This window comes from Brienomyrus brachyistius, unplaced genomic scaffold (genome assembly GCF_023856365.1).
Source record: "Brienomyrus brachyistius isolate T26 unplaced genomic scaffold, BBRACH_0.4 scaffold42, whole genome shotgun sequence".
Lineage (NCBI taxonomy): Eukaryota > Metazoa > Chordata > Actinopteri > Osteoglossiformes > Mormyridae > Brienomyrus > Brienomyrus brachyistius.
The window spans coordinates 623,963-639,350 of NW_026042317.1; the positions used below are offsets into that span (position 1 = coordinate 623,963).

General features: G+C 45.8%; 1 protein-coding gene across 1 annotated transcript in view; it reads right to left on the reverse strand.

Moving 5' to 3' along the window:
• Nucleotides 1-15,388, reverse strand: part of LOC125722764 (uncharacterized) — a 138,944-nt gene that overhangs the window by 32,046 nt on the left and 91,510 nt on the right. The window contains exon 2 of the mRNA XM_048998965.1: nt 2,400-2,517. Within this exon, the coding sequence (XP_048854922.1) occupies nt 2,400-2,494 (95 nt within the window). The 5' untranslated portion in view covers nt 2,495-2,517. The remainder of the gene's footprint in view (nt 1-2,399; nt 2,518-15,388) is intronic.

The following is a 15,388-nucleotide window of genomic DNA, read 5'->3' on the forward strand; positions in this document are numbered from 1 at the left end:
TACTCTAGTCCTGCCGGAGGTTAGGTTAGGTGTAGGGCAATAACTCTTCTCCATCTTCTCTTTTTCTGAGCTGATACCGAGCCGACTCTACACCATGTGAACTACACCTGTACTCCTGGAGAGAACAACATGAAACCAACTGGGACTTCATAACTATATGAACTCTAATGAATCTCAGTATAAATGCAGTTCCATGCTCCCTGGTTGCCCAGTAGAGGATGGGGTCCCCTTCCGAGCCTAGGTTCCTCTCAAAGTTTCTTCCTGGTAGAGGGAGTTTTTCCTTGCCACTGTTGCCTCAGGCCTGCTTGGTGGGGTTCTGGCCGGTTAAATGTAGTACAGTCAAACCTCGTTACGTACCACGGATACAACGTTTTCACCTTTTCAACGTACAGGTTTCTAATTCCCGTGTTTAGCCTATGTATTATTCCAATAGCAGCCATTGTTTACAGCCTATACCCTTACAACGTAAACTTCGATACAATATCCAAATTTCTAGAGAAAATACGAAAACTAACCATCGTTACAACGTACAGCGCTCTCCCCACCCACCACAACTTGTGTCGCTACATCTACCTGTATCTACCTGATCTTCGCCCGACAATGCACATTTGTCTATTGCGTCGTAACTTCCCGCGTTAAAGGAGTTGCCTTGACCGATCGTAACTGGACTGCGTAGTAATGGCTTGTTAAGTGTTGTGTGCGTATTCTTTGTTTATTAAACCTTGTGAAATACCAGTCATGCCGGTAATTGTGAATTCAGAATAATAATGGAAGTAAAGGATTTTATGATTTAATTTAACCATATTTCATTAATATTTTCAGGCGAAATGCCAGTTTAATGCGAATGTTTATTTTAAAAATCCATTTTGACCAGCCGTTGTGTATTTTCCTTGCCGTTTATCGCCGGCCGGCACTAAGTAATCATGAGTAATTTAAGGAAAATTTCAAGGATCCAAATGAGCTTTGTTGAATTATTTAACAAGTAATAATGTGTTTGTTTGTTTTGTAGTTTTGTAGTCAATTTAAGGGTCTGTTCTATTAAAGTTTTATCATTTACATGGATATTTTGTGAATTCTTTCATCCATCTTGCACTAAGTGATTACAACGTTCTATGCTTATAACGTACATGTTTTTGATATCCCATCTTGAACGTAGTAACGAGGTTCGACTGTACTAAGTTAAGGGCTTTGTGACAATGACTGTTGTTAAAAGCGCTATATAAATAAAATTGAATTGAATCTTGTAAAAGGGTTATTATTATTGTCCATGTGTATATTAAAATCCCCCAACAACTATTATATTTGATGATAATGTAGATAAGTGAGTTATAAAAATAGCAAAGTCATTTAAAAAGTCAGCATTTGATTTAGGGGGATGGTAAACAGTTGCAGTGATGGTAGGAGTAGGTCCAGGCACTTGGCATACAGTGGATTCAAAAGAGCCGAATGCCTGAACAGACACCGGCAAGACTCCATTTCTCATGGTAAATTATCGTGAGACCTCCTCCACGGCCGGAGCCACGGGGTTCAGAGATGTAAGCAAACCCCGCAGGAGTAGATTCATTAAGCTGAGAAAAGTCATCAGGCAGTTGGCATGTTTCAGTTAGACACAACTGAGTGTCGATCAAGAGCTACTGGATGAGATGTCCCTTGCTCTTAAGTGAGTGGATGTTTAACAGACCGAAGTTGACAGTTGAAGTTTCACGTAGAGTAGAAGTGTCAGTCGACCGAGCTTGGCTTGCTAGCACACTGTGGTCGACAGTCCTGCTGGAGTTATGTGGAGGATGACGGGAGCTGGATTAGATGGAGTTTATTGTTTTCGAGGTGTCAGTCTGGAAACCCCGGCGGGACCCACAGTGAATGTATTTCCGGCGAGGGCAGAAAGCGATGTCCGGATAAAGCTGCAGAATAGTCAGCAAATGCTCAGACATGTGGAAACGCAGTTGGAGGAGCTCAGCTGCTGAATACTGGAGCAGACCCATCGCAGCTTGGAAAACAAGCGACAGTGGAGTCCAGATAAACACAAACTAGGTAAAAATGCAACTGATCCACATTGTGGGCGAGGACTCGGACAACTTAAATGTCCAGTGGGCAGATCTAGATCCAGGGAAGACTCAATAGCCCAAACAGAACAGGTGGGCTAAAACATCGGTCTTGCAAAAAAGTAAGATCAGTAAAATCAGAAAAATAACTCTTCCAGTGGAGACCAAATGCACATAAAACAAATTACCAGAGTTAGAATTTGAAATCAAAGGTTAGAATTTACCGGCGAGCAGCGGCAGTCAGTTCGCGCCAGCATTCGCACAAACAAGTCAGACTCTTTTATTAATACTCAAATTATGTGATACTAGTAAAAAAACAAGTCAGTTGATTATATTGAACAAAAACAGGCTTCATACCTAGGGTTCCACTCAACATTCCTCCATGGGTCTTTAAGGAGCTCTGGTCTCCTCTCCTGTTCCACCACAAGTTCAGTACTGCTGCTGCCTCCCATTTTCCAAACACCAACTTCCAGACCTGTTCAATGAATGCATTGTATTTTCCTCATCCATTTAAACGCAAATTACATTTAACAACAAATTATAAATGACATTTCTTTACCAGATGGTTTAATCCAAAGTGACACAGTTTAGAAAACATTATCAGCCACTCCTTGGTGAAACTAGGGTTAAGACTATTGCTTAAGGCTCCAGTGCGGAAAAACACTTAAGCCATCACAGGATTAGCAACCGGCCAATTACAGGCAGTCCTAACTGGCTGAGTCACACACATTTCTACCAATGTACAAATTTTCAAGAAGTGCTAGTACCAGGGGTGCTGCTAGAGAGTTTGGGCCCCATGAAAGCATATAATTTCGGCCCCTCAACACAGCTTGCTGGCACATATTACCGTATTTTTCGGACCATAAGGCGCATTTAAAAGCCTATATTTTTGTCAAAAATCAACAGTGCACCTTATATTCCGGTGCACCTTGTGTATCACTTCCAGCTGTGTTTACGGACCTAGCTGCGCCGCTGAGTATTTTGCCCATGGGATTTTGCCGCCTCGCGGAGTAATACACATTATGTTTTGACATAATAATTACCGTAACATTGTCGTGTGTATTTAATGACCCCAAAATGGCTCCTGTGAAGAGACATGCTTACGAAGCGGAATTCAAGCTTAAGGCCATCAGTCACGCAGATCAACATGGAAATAGAGCAGCTGTCATGCCCGGCTCGTCCGCTCCTCGTGTGTGCCACGCCCCCTGATTACTCACATGTGCTTCCCCGATCGTACCCATCTGTGTCTGCTTATTTTGATTAGTCACGTCCTATTTAAGTCCTGGTCTTACCTGTTCCCCTGAACCGTCATTGTGGTCTTTCTGCGTCTGATGTTCCCTGCTCCCAGTTCCCATATTAAAACCCATAGTTTGCCCTGATTCCGATCTGTTTGCCTGTTCCTTACCCGCCTACCCGCACGATCGCTGCTGTGCCTGCCCGCGATCGTGACAGCAGCTGCGAGAGAATTTAATATTAAGTAACAAGTAACCAAGTAACAGCAATGAGACTGACTCGGATGAGGAGAAGAGGGATGCGGGTCTGCTTGATGCCGCAATCACGCAACTGTTTAACTCAGACACTGATGGTGAAGATTTTGAAGGATTTGCGAAAGAGGAATGAACTGACAAGTATGTGTATTGTTTTGTATTTTAGGAGTTACAGCTGAACATTTTTGAGTTTTTGAAATTATTCAGTTAATTTCGTATTTCATGAATTAAAACTGAAAAATGTTGAGTTATTGAAATTATTGACTTTATAATAAATAAATTGAGTAATATTTGACTTATCTGGCCGCTTTGTCTCGCTTAATTGATGCGCCTTACAATCCGGTGCGCCTTGTTTATGAAAATTGACACAGCTATTTATGGTGCGCCTAACGATCCGGTGCGCCTTATGGTCCGAAAAATACGGTAGTTATATGATGTTTTTTATTTTATTCACAGCAACATGTTCGTTCTTTGGGCTACTTACAATATATTACTACTATGCCCAATGTTTTGAGAAAATCGGAAACTTCCATTTCTAAATTCACAGGCCTCATGCACCATCATTCAGCTGAACTTTTCACAAAACGACTAAACGTGAACAAGTTATGCGGTTTACTAGACATTGCACACATTTGAAATATAGATATATTCAGGCCGGAGTTGCCAGTCAGGAGGCTCCGGAGAATTCCGGGTGGGCCACTAAAGCTTTGTAGTTACATTTCACAATTTATACAAATATTCACTCTCATCTCTTGTTTAGACTGTCTTGCTTCTACAAGAATAATAAGTTAACAACAGAAAAAAAAATGTAACCAGCTGAAACGACTCGACCACCCAGCATCCCTGCATTAAGAGTCCGTTAAGAGCTTGTTTGTTTCACCTGTTTCCAGCACACAAAGTTTTTGCCCATATATATAAATGTAAATAATAATAACAGCAATAATAATAATAATAGGCGTAAATGCAATCAGTCGCTACTCGATCAGACATAAGGCGACAGATACCTGTCTTTTTTAATACATTTATATTTATGAAGTAGTATTATGATCAATATATAATACAATGTCACTGTGACAACATGCATGGCCCCCCTGTGGCCCCTCCTAAATTTGTATGTTACTTGGGTTTTTATTATTATTATTATTATTATTATTATTATTATTATTATTATTATTGCTGTTATTATTATAGGTTCATAGTAAATTATATACACCAATAGAAAGACGACTAAATGAGGATTTAGCAGGATGTTAATGGATCACTTTTTATTATAAACTGTTATGATTTTATATTTACAATATTATTTGCTGTAGAGTGCTGGGTGTATATTATAGTACAGTAGCTACTGTCCTGGGTTTGACGTTAAACTGCATCCGGACCTGCGAGTGGATCTTCAATTTGCAGGGAAAAATTTTCGGAGGTTAGTGGTGGGACTGACACTCCAGTCATCATAAAACACTTCACAGCAGCTCAGTCTAAACAGACACGACACCCTTCTGTTCTCCACAGGAGTAGCTCCGCTGCAGCCGCCCACAGGTAGACTGCATGCATCATAAAGTGGATGGGGGAGCAAAGCCCTCGTGAGCCTCATCCCCGGGCGAGTCGAAACCTTCGGAGAGCTAATAGTGTCAGGCCTGCTGGGGATTGGGGCTGGTGTGGTGCTGGGGCGTCACCTGCTGCATGGCAGTACTTGGGTCCCAATTTGAGGCGGCCCACCCGGGTAGGTATGTAGAACGTATTCTCAGATAGCAAAATGATTCAGTACTAGATAATTAAAATTCATAGATAAATTGCAACTCCACATACAAATTAGATTTAAGTAGACTGAACATGAGTGCTATTGAATTCATTTAAAATAATTAATCCCAGTCTTCTAAAATTTGTTCAGTTTATATAACATAAAATTGAACTGTGAACTCAAAATGTACATCTGATCTTAGATAATATAACTTTGTGTAACTAATGATCTTAATAAAATTACTTACATCCAACAATATATATGTAGGTAGGCAGATAGGTGGAGAGGATGAAATAAATATTAATTACAAATCACAAATAATTATTAATTAATATATTTATATAATGTAAGATTCCATGACCTTAAAAAATAGGCTTGATTTGATTAATGTAAGTTTTATTTAATATATACAACAAACATTACGTAAGACCAGAAGGTAATTATTAAATTTCCTTATATTTAACATGTTATTTGTAAGGCTGGGTGAACTATGATACTGGCAAATATGGGTAGAGTCTGGCCTGGATCCAGTGATCTTTAACTGTTTTGAATCCGTCCTGCTGTGCAAGTGGACTCCGATCCAGACCAGTTATGCGGATCTGTTCCAGATCCTCCTGCCGAGAGGAATGACTGAGCTCTAAGGGAGAGCCCAGCCACCCTGCGGAGGAAACCCATTTGGTCCGCTTACACTTACGACCTCGTTCTTTCGGTCACTACCCACAGCTCATGACCATAGGTGAGGGTAGGAACATAGATCGACTGTTAAATCGAGAGCTTTATCTTTAGGCTCAGCTCCTTCTTCACCATGACAGAGCAATGCAGCGCCCGCATCACTGCTGATGCCGCACCGATCCGCCTGTCGATCTCCCGTTCCATTGTTACCTCTCTCATGAACAAGGCCACACTGCTCCTCCTGAATCCGAGGTTCGAGAATCCGGCGGACCCTCCTCTCCAGAACCCCCGAATAGACCTTACCAGGGAGGCTGAGGAGTGTGATCCCCCTATAGTTGGAGCACACCCTCCGGTCCCCTTTCTTAAAGAGGGAGACCACCACCCCGCTCTGCCAGTCCAGAGGCACTGCCCCTGATGTCCACACGATGCCGCAGATGCGTGTCAACCAAGATAGCCCCGCAACATCCAGGGCCTTGAAGAACTCTGGGCGAGTCTCATCCATGCCCGAGGTCCAGCCACTGAGGAGCTTTTTAACCACCTCAGCAACCTCCTCCCCAGAGATAGGCGAGTCCACCCCCAAGTCCCCACACTCTGCTTCCTCATCGGAAGGCCTGTCGGTGGGATTGAGGAGGTCTTCGAAGTATTCGAAGTGTTGATGCTGCACTGCTTCCCCGCCCTGAGACGCCGGATGGTGGACCAGAATCTTCTCAAAGCTGTTCGGAAGTCATTTTCCATGGCCTCACCAAACTCCTCCCACACCCGAGTTTTTGCCTCAGCAACCACCAAAGCCGCATCCCGCTTGGCCTGCCGGTAGCCGTCAGCTGCCTCTGGAGTTCCACAGGCCAAAAAGGCCTGATAGGACTCCTTCTTCAGCTTGACGACATCCCTCACCACCGGTGTCCACCAGCAAGTTCGGGGATTGCCGCTGCGACAGCCACCGACCACCTTATGGCCACAGCTCCGGTCAGCTGCCTCTACAATCAAGGCACGGAACATGGCCCATTTGGACTCAATGTCCCCCGCCTCCCCCAGGATATGGAAGAAGTTCTGCCGGAGGTAGGAGTTGAAACTCTCCCTGACAGGGCTTTCCGGCAGACGTTCCCAGCAGACCCTCACTATACGCTTGGGCCTGCCAGGCCTGGCCGGCTTCCTCCCCCACCAGCGGAGCCAACCCATCACCAGGTAGTGATCAATTGACAGCGCCGCCCCTCTCTTCACCCGAGTGTCCAAGACGACTACAAAGTCGATCATCGAACTGCGGCCTAGGGTGTCCTGGTGCTAAGTGCCCATATGGACACCCTTATGCCTGAACATGGTGTTCATTATGGACAATCCATGACGAGTACAGAAGTCCAATAACAAAGCACCGTTCGGGTTCAGATCGGGGGAGCCGTTCCTCCCAATCACACCCCTCCAGTTTTCACTGTCATTACCCACGTGAGCATTGAAGTCCCCCAGAAGAACAAGAGAGTCCCCAGGAGGAGCGCTCTCCAACACCCCTCCCAAGGACTCCAAAAAGGGTTGGTATTCTGAGCTGCCATTTGGCGCATAAGCAAAAGCAACAGTCAGGACCCGTCCCCCCACCCGAAGGCGAAGGGAGGCTACCCTCTCGTCCACTGCTACATTTGTGGCGAATATACGCTTGCGCCTCAAAGATGCTCAATGACTGCTCTTGTGAATAAAGCATATCATCTGTGCTTCGGCTGTAAAATAGGTGATCAAGACAAGCAATTGCCGCCTCACATTTCTTGTGCGACATGCCTGGCTCAGAAGCACTTGAAAGACAATGTCGTTTGCTGTCCCGATGATATGGCGAGAACAGAAAGACCGGGTAACAGACTGTTACTTCTGTTTGACTAATGTGTCTGGTTTCTCTGCCAAAAACATGACGCCAATTGAATACCCTAATCTGCCTTCAGCAATGAGACCCATGCCACATGACCACAGTCTTCCAATTCCGAAACCACCAGAGGAATGGACCTTAGATAAGCCAGATGAAGAAACTGCAATGCAGGAACTGGCAGGGACAATGATCCGGATTTTGAACCGTACTCATCAGGCGATCCACATCTCATAACACAGTCGGAATTAAATGACCTGGTCAGAGATTTGGATCTGTCAAAAGCAAAGCCAAATTGTTGGGTTCGGGACTGCAGGAATGCTGTCACCAGATACAAATATTTCTGCTGACTACTATTTAACACTACAATGTGATGCACCTGACATTGAATACAAATGAAAATCAAGAGCAATACACTTCTAACTATGGTAAACACAATAGCATATGTGAAACATAAATGCGATTAAATACGTTATTGCCAGTAAACAGTTAACTGTCTATTTCCTATGTGAAACAACAAAACCAAAACTATATTTTTGCATTCCCTCCAGGTACCTGTCACGATCAGCAAAAACTTTTCAGGAAGAAAAACTAAAAAAAAATTGTTGTGCAGTGTAATCGATCTTAAGTAATAGATAAACTATTTAGCGTAACAAAACTTTTGGGAAAGCCACCCCAGTTCAATATGCGATTATTTATTTCCATATGCTATTTATTTATTTTTTTCTTCTTGAAATATTGAGTAATTTATCGGGATAATTTCGACTCAATAAGACTTTAAACTGTAGCATCATTTATGAAAGTTCCCCCAGAACAAAGACAAAATTGGATGGGCCCAGTTTCCTGAAACCTTCTTAACTGTCAGATTCAGCCCCTGTTGTCTCAGTCTTTTGTGTCCCTTCCCCGTTTGGCCAGCAGGCATCGCTGGCCATCCTGTCCCTCTTGTCAGTCTTTGTCTCCCTTGTTTTCTGTCAGCCGCATGGCTCAACATGTTGAGCATGTGACTACTTGCAAATCCCTTTGTCATGTGTTCAAATCCTGCTTCCTCTGTGTTTGTATTTCACTCCCTAGTGTTTCATTTGTGTGAGCTTTTCTAGTTCTTCTGTCTGGTGATTTTGTAGTTGGTTTTGGTTTCGTTCCTTGTGCCCCTGCTTGTGTTCCTACCTGCCTAATTCCCCAGTGTTAGATTCTGTTTCCCTGTTCCTTGCTTAGTTTTTAGTTTCCCTGTTTTAGTTCCTTTGAGTTAATTAGTTTTCATTTGTTTTCTCAGTCTGTTAATTAGCCTCATCTGTCCAGTGTTAGTCTCGTTACCCCTTAGTATTTAAGTCCCTTAATGCTACGTCGTTCATAAGTTCTACCTTAATTCTCTTACAGCTCCACTGTGTTTCCGGAAACATTTTTAATTAAGTATATCTTCCGTGAAGATGGTCTGAGTCTCTCTTAGTCTCTTATCACTGTTATCGACTCATACTGCTCATTTAAAATAAGACTGAAATCATTAAGGGTACAGTTTCATAACCAAACATCACTTAATTAAAAAATGACTGGTCTATATGGTAACATTATTTTGTCTGATACATGACTACAATCTTCATTAGATTTCATCCTTGCGCTCTGTACAGCGAATTGGCCTCAGTAATGTGCGGATTCATAATGAAGATAAGGAACGTACTGTTGATTATGTATTTATTTATTAATTGGGAAGGAAGGGGGAGTTCTGCCGATACTGCATTCCCCCTATTTCCGATGCCTCTGGAATGCACACACCTCTCTAAATGCACCAAAGTCACAGTACATCAAAACTTTGGTTCATGAGGTTAATAAAAGCCAACACTGCAGGTTCATTTTAATGCAAGTCTCTCATATTTTCCCCAAAAAATCGCCCTGGAATAGTCCTTAGTAGGTAATACTGAAACACATAAGACATTATTTTATATTGAGACAGTAACGCAATAATAGCTTTTCTTTTGGCTATTGTGCCATTGCTCATTCCAATATGAAGGACATGCACATATATTGGTGCATGCAGGAGTTTTATAACACAAATAACCATAAACTGGTGATACTACAGTCTGGGGAGGTGGGTTCATGCACCCATTCAGCAAAAGCCATATTTACAGTTAGATGATTCAATTTGTTAATTGTGTATTTTATTTGTAGGTTCACCCCAGTTCTGATTAATGCGATATTTTGAAGCATTCCTGCAGTGTCATATTTATAAAGAACATCACTTTCTCTCAAGCCAAGCAGTTGCTGCATGGAGGGAATAATCAATTCTCCAGCCATCGATGTCAACCAATCCGGTGTTCCAGTGCGTATTAAGTTTGCACTTAAGAAGCTCTCCCTTGAGCAATTTTGCATAAAAATCTCCTTTATGCGACTGTTTGGGAAACATACATAGGAAAACAAATACCTTCCATGACATATACCTTTAGAGTTTTTGTAAGATGCTAAGAGTCACCGATATCAAAAAAGTGGGCCCTGGTCTTTGGCATAAAAATTCTGGGCTGAAAATTAGTCCCACTCCGTGTCTGTATATCTTTGTGAACAAACTCACTTTCTCCAAATGGCCCACAAACGCTGCCTCTTTACAGACAATTGTGAAAGTGAATTTAGGAGTTAATAGGTTTTTTTTGATGATGATGATGATGATGAGAACCCTTTATTGCTGTTGCAATAGACCATGTCACTAATCACAAGTACCAGCAAAAAACTGGCCATCAACCCGACCATACATATACACAAACATCATAGTAGGGGGTAGACCGGTCGGGAGACAGGGGCAAACAGAGAGAATAAAAGAAACAGAATAACATGAGGAGAGAGGAGGAGAATAAAAAAACAGCCCCCAGACTGTACTCCAGTGGGGAGGACATTGTAGGAACCGAAAAAAAACACCTCAGCAACATAAGCACATGGTCACTACACCGTACAAAAATGACACGACTTGCAACGGGTGGGGGAAATGGGGAGGTGGAGGTAGTCCAGCATAGACAGACAGCCATCCGTTTTTTTTTTTACATCAGAATTTTAATCACACAGATTACTGTGGCCACACCACAGCAAATATTGCAACAAATCTCATTTTAGAGTTGCCATACAGTCCATCCATCCATCCATTTTCCAAACCGTTTATCCTATTGGGTCGCGGGGGGTCCGGAGCCTATCCCGGAAGCAATGGGCACGAGGCAGGGAACAACCCAGGATGGGGGGCCAGCCCATCGCAGGGCACACTCACACACCATTCACTCTCACATGCATTCCTACGGGCAATTTAGCAAGTCCAATTAGCCTCAGCATGTTTTTGGACTGTGGGGGGAAACCGGAGTACCCGGAGGAAACCCCACGACGACATGGGGAGAACATGCAAACTCCACACACATGTGACCCAGGTGGAGATTCGAACCCGGGTCCCAGAGGTGTGAGGCAACAGCGCTAACCACTGCACCACCATGCCGCCCCCTGCCATACAGTCGTTGGCTTAAAACGCTGTGCTATGAACATGAAGGCATATACACATTATCTTATAAACTGCCTTAAAGTAAAACACTTGACAAGTGGATTCTTCTGTATTTGTATCTGGTACATTAAAATAAACTTGTTTGCTCATATAAAATATACTGTGTTTTGATATACTGTGACATATAAGTGTCACGTCCAGCTCGTCCGATCCTTGTGTGTGCCACGCCCCCTGATCATCCATGTGTGCTTCCCTGATCATGCCCAGCTGTTTCCTGTTTTTTTCGGCTTGTCTTGTGTATTTAGTTCACGTCTGAGTCCATCTTCTCCTGACTTGTCATTAATGTTAGTTAATGTTAGTTGATGTCAGTTGATGTCAGTTTGTCGCCGTCTGCCCTGGCTCTCCCGTTCCCAAATAAACCCATGTTTTCCCGAAGATCCTGCCTGCCTGGTCTTTCCCCGTTTCCTGCTCGCCCATCCAATCCCTTGTAAAGAATGAGAAGTCTCTATAAGAAGGTACCCCCACTGACCGATGACGTCTATGTCGGTCTAATTAACATGGTCCTTTACTGGCTGGACCAGCCGGAGGTCTCAGATGACCTAGAGGCAAGGAGATTAGCCAGCCGCAGCAGGGACATCTTGGAGGGAATGTCCCATGCTGAAGACGCGCATTTAGCGGAGGTTGTGCGTGAGAACCTCCGGCTTCTGGTGCAGCACATGTCTGAGAGGAGAGCTCAGCTGGTCGCACTGCACTGCGAGAGGATTGCAGAGCCGCCATCCGCCGCTTCGGAAATGGCCCGACCTCCGCAGACAGCCAAAAGCCAGAGGAAGAGAAAGAAGCGGAGAGAGGGGAGTTCAGGAGAGGATCCAACGATCTTCCTAGGGGCTGCCTCCCTCGTCGCTTCTGAACCCCTCCCGATCCTCCACCTGGCAGTGATCGAGCTGGCGAGGGTAGGGCCCGCACGGACCACGGCAAGTTCTGCCTAGACGCTCGCCGAACAGTTCTTCACCCTCCAGGGACTTTACTGGAAGGTAATGGAAGAACCGGCCAAACAGGACTCCCCGCCAGCTCGCCACGCAGCTCCAGCGAGACTTTGCCACATACACTCCCGCCTCTCCTCAAGGCGACGTAGAGAAATTAGCAGAGCACCTGAGGAGGCTGTTCCAGTTACGGAGAATGGTGCCCCCTGCTGGGTCCGAGTGGTGGGCTGCTGCACTGCCTGAGGCAGCGCCTCCGCCTGCTGCTCCGCCCGTCTCTGAGGCACTTGCAGTGCCGCCTCCGCCTGCAGCACTGCCCACTCTGGAGGTCCCGGCTTTTGCCCGCTGTGCCTGTAGCACCACCCGAGCTGCCACCTCCGCCTGCGGCACCACCCGAGCTGCCGCCTCCACCAGTGGCACTGCCCGAGCTGCCGCCTCCACCTGCGGCACTGCATAAGCTGCCGCCTCCACCCGAGCTACCATCTCCACCTGCGGCTCCGCCCGGGCTGCCACTTTTGCCCGTGGCTCCGCCCAAGGCCCCTCTGCCTCCGCCCGCAGCTTCGCCTGAGGCCCTGCTGCCTCCGACCACGGCTTTGCCTGAGACCCCTCTGCCTCCGCCCGTGGCTCCGCCCGCCTCTGTGATCACTGTCCCTGTGGCCCAAGTCCCAGTCCCTGACGCTACTCCAGTTCCGCCCAGCTCCAGTCCCCAAGGAGGTCCTGGACAAGCTGACCGTCGCTCCTTCCTCCTTGGAGGAGGAGGAGCTCGAAAGGGACGCCTCGGGGACCTCCCTGATGACTCCTCTTCCCTCGCCCCGGAGAGGTTGACCCCGGCCTGAACTTCGCATGTCTGGGTCCCGGAAGGGGAGAGAACACAGGCGAAAGTCTGGGGCCCCACCCGCGCTGCCCCCTGGCTCGCCCTCGCTTGCCTTGGCTGGGGCTCGGGGGGCGCCTGCGGGTCTTTGGGCTCTGGGTCGGCGGTCGCCTGCGGGTTCCCCTCCGACGCCTCGTCACCCTGCCTCAGTTCCGCCTCCGACGCCTCGTCGTTTGCCTGCGGGTTCCCCCGCTGGTGTTCATCCGTTGCCTGTGGGTCCCCCCACTCTGGCATGTCAGGCGACGTCGCCTTGGCTGGTTGTGGCTACGCCGTCGCCTGCTGCGGCTCCCCCTCCCTCCTTACCTCTGCCAGTGTCCCCTCCGGCTTCCTCTTTGCTTCCCCTGGTGCCACCTCCGACTCCTTCCTCATCCCCTTTGCCTGTCCCTCGGCCTGTCTCCTCAGCCCCTCCGAGGTCCCCTCCTGCTCCGGCCTCCCGGTTGCCTGCAGCCCCTCCAGCTGCTGCCCATCGCCTGCTGAGGCTTCCTCGGGCTCCCCTTTCTTCCCCAGCCTTTCCCATCTGGCCTCCCGTCTTTGTTCCTCCTGTGTTTGTTCCTCCTCCTTTTGCTCCTCCTGCCTCTGCTCCTTGTCCCTCTGTGTCTCCCATGTTGACTCCCGGCCCTTTCATTCTGCCTGTTCCCTCCGTGTCCCCTTTCCTCATCTGTCTGCGTTCCCTGTTCTGTGTCAGGTCCTGTCCTGGTTTCTGCCCTTGTGCCTGTTTTGTCTGTCCGTTCTGTTCCCTGTTCCCCGTTAATGGTCTTGTTCTTGTCTTCCAGATCCTGTATCCCCAGCCTCGTCTCATTCGTCGCTGCGCTCCTTTGGGGGGGGTTCTGTCATGGCCAGCTCGTCCGATCCTCGTGTGTGCCGTGCCCCCTGATCATCCATGTCTGCTTCCCCGATCATGCCCAGCTGTTTCCTGTTATTTTCGGCTTGTCTTGTGTATTTAGTTCACGTCTGAGTCCGTCTTCCCCAGACTTGTCATTAATGTTAGTTAATTATTTAATGTTAGTTAATGTTAGTTGATGTCAGTTCGTCACGGTCTGCCCTGGCTCTCCCATTCCCAAATAAACCCACATTTTCCCGAAGATCCTGCCTGCCTGCCTGGTCTTTCCCCGCTTCCTGCTCGCCCGTTCAATCCCCAAACCTAACAATAGGTACAGTGGATATTTAATAGTTAAAGAATTTCTAGAATTGAGCCTAAGTTATTATATTGATATGGCTGCTGAAATCTTTCTTCACATTTATGAGTTCCCTAGGAAGATCCCCAGAGAAGGTTGGTAACTGTTCATTCTAGCCAAAGGTGTTTCAATTCACATTGTTGACTAGGACTTTTCACAAACCCAGTAAATTAACTACTTATGGAGTTTTCTGCATGCTACTGAGATATATTCTATAGATATTTCAGTGTTTCCCCTACCATTATATTAAGGGGCGCCCCGCCCCCCCAACGGCACCTCCTGCCCCCCTTGAAGGTCAAGTTAATTTTATTTTATTTTCTATACAGTGCCAGATCACAACAGAAGTCATTTAAGGTTACCTTTCCTATAGAACAGGCCTATGCATTGTCACACACAGATGAGCACACTCTCTGGACCTGAATTACCCAACTCTGGTAATAATCCACAGAGAATTAAGAAAGGATAGGAGGAAGGGAGGCTGCAGCTTTCCGATGGCTAAGATGACCTGCTCATCTTCTATCTCAGACTTGTGAAATGCGAAATGCTATTTGGTAGACGCGGCGCTTTTGTTTCATTTTCGGGATACTTTGAGCCCCTTTTTGAATAGAGAGCTCCATCTAGTGTTGATAGAAAAAAATTGCAAAATGTTCCAGAAGCATCATTTTGTCCATCACTACTGTTTGGCACGTACGTGTTTGTTAAGTCCTGAAGATAAAGTATAGCCAGACGTCTCTGACTTCTCATATCAAGAGGCTCTAGAAATGTTCTTCCAGAAGCCCAGAAAGATGCACTGCAGTGACAAAAGCTGCACGCTTTGTGGGTAACTGTCATAAAAAGAAATGTTCTGATGTTTAGTTCAGTTGTTATATTGACTGCTGTCATTAAAAAAAACACATGAACCCATGTCCGTTTGCCCCCCCAAGCTGTAAACCTAGGGAAAACACTGTATTTGTTAGACAAAATCACTTTTTTCAGTTCTTATAGATGATTGTGAAAGTGAAAGAAGTTCAAAAGCATTTTAGTCACACAGACAACAGTGATAAACGGTAAAATATGAATACATTTGTGATTTCCCAGTTATATAATTACTAGAATAAGTTCTTATATATTAATACAAAATTGAACA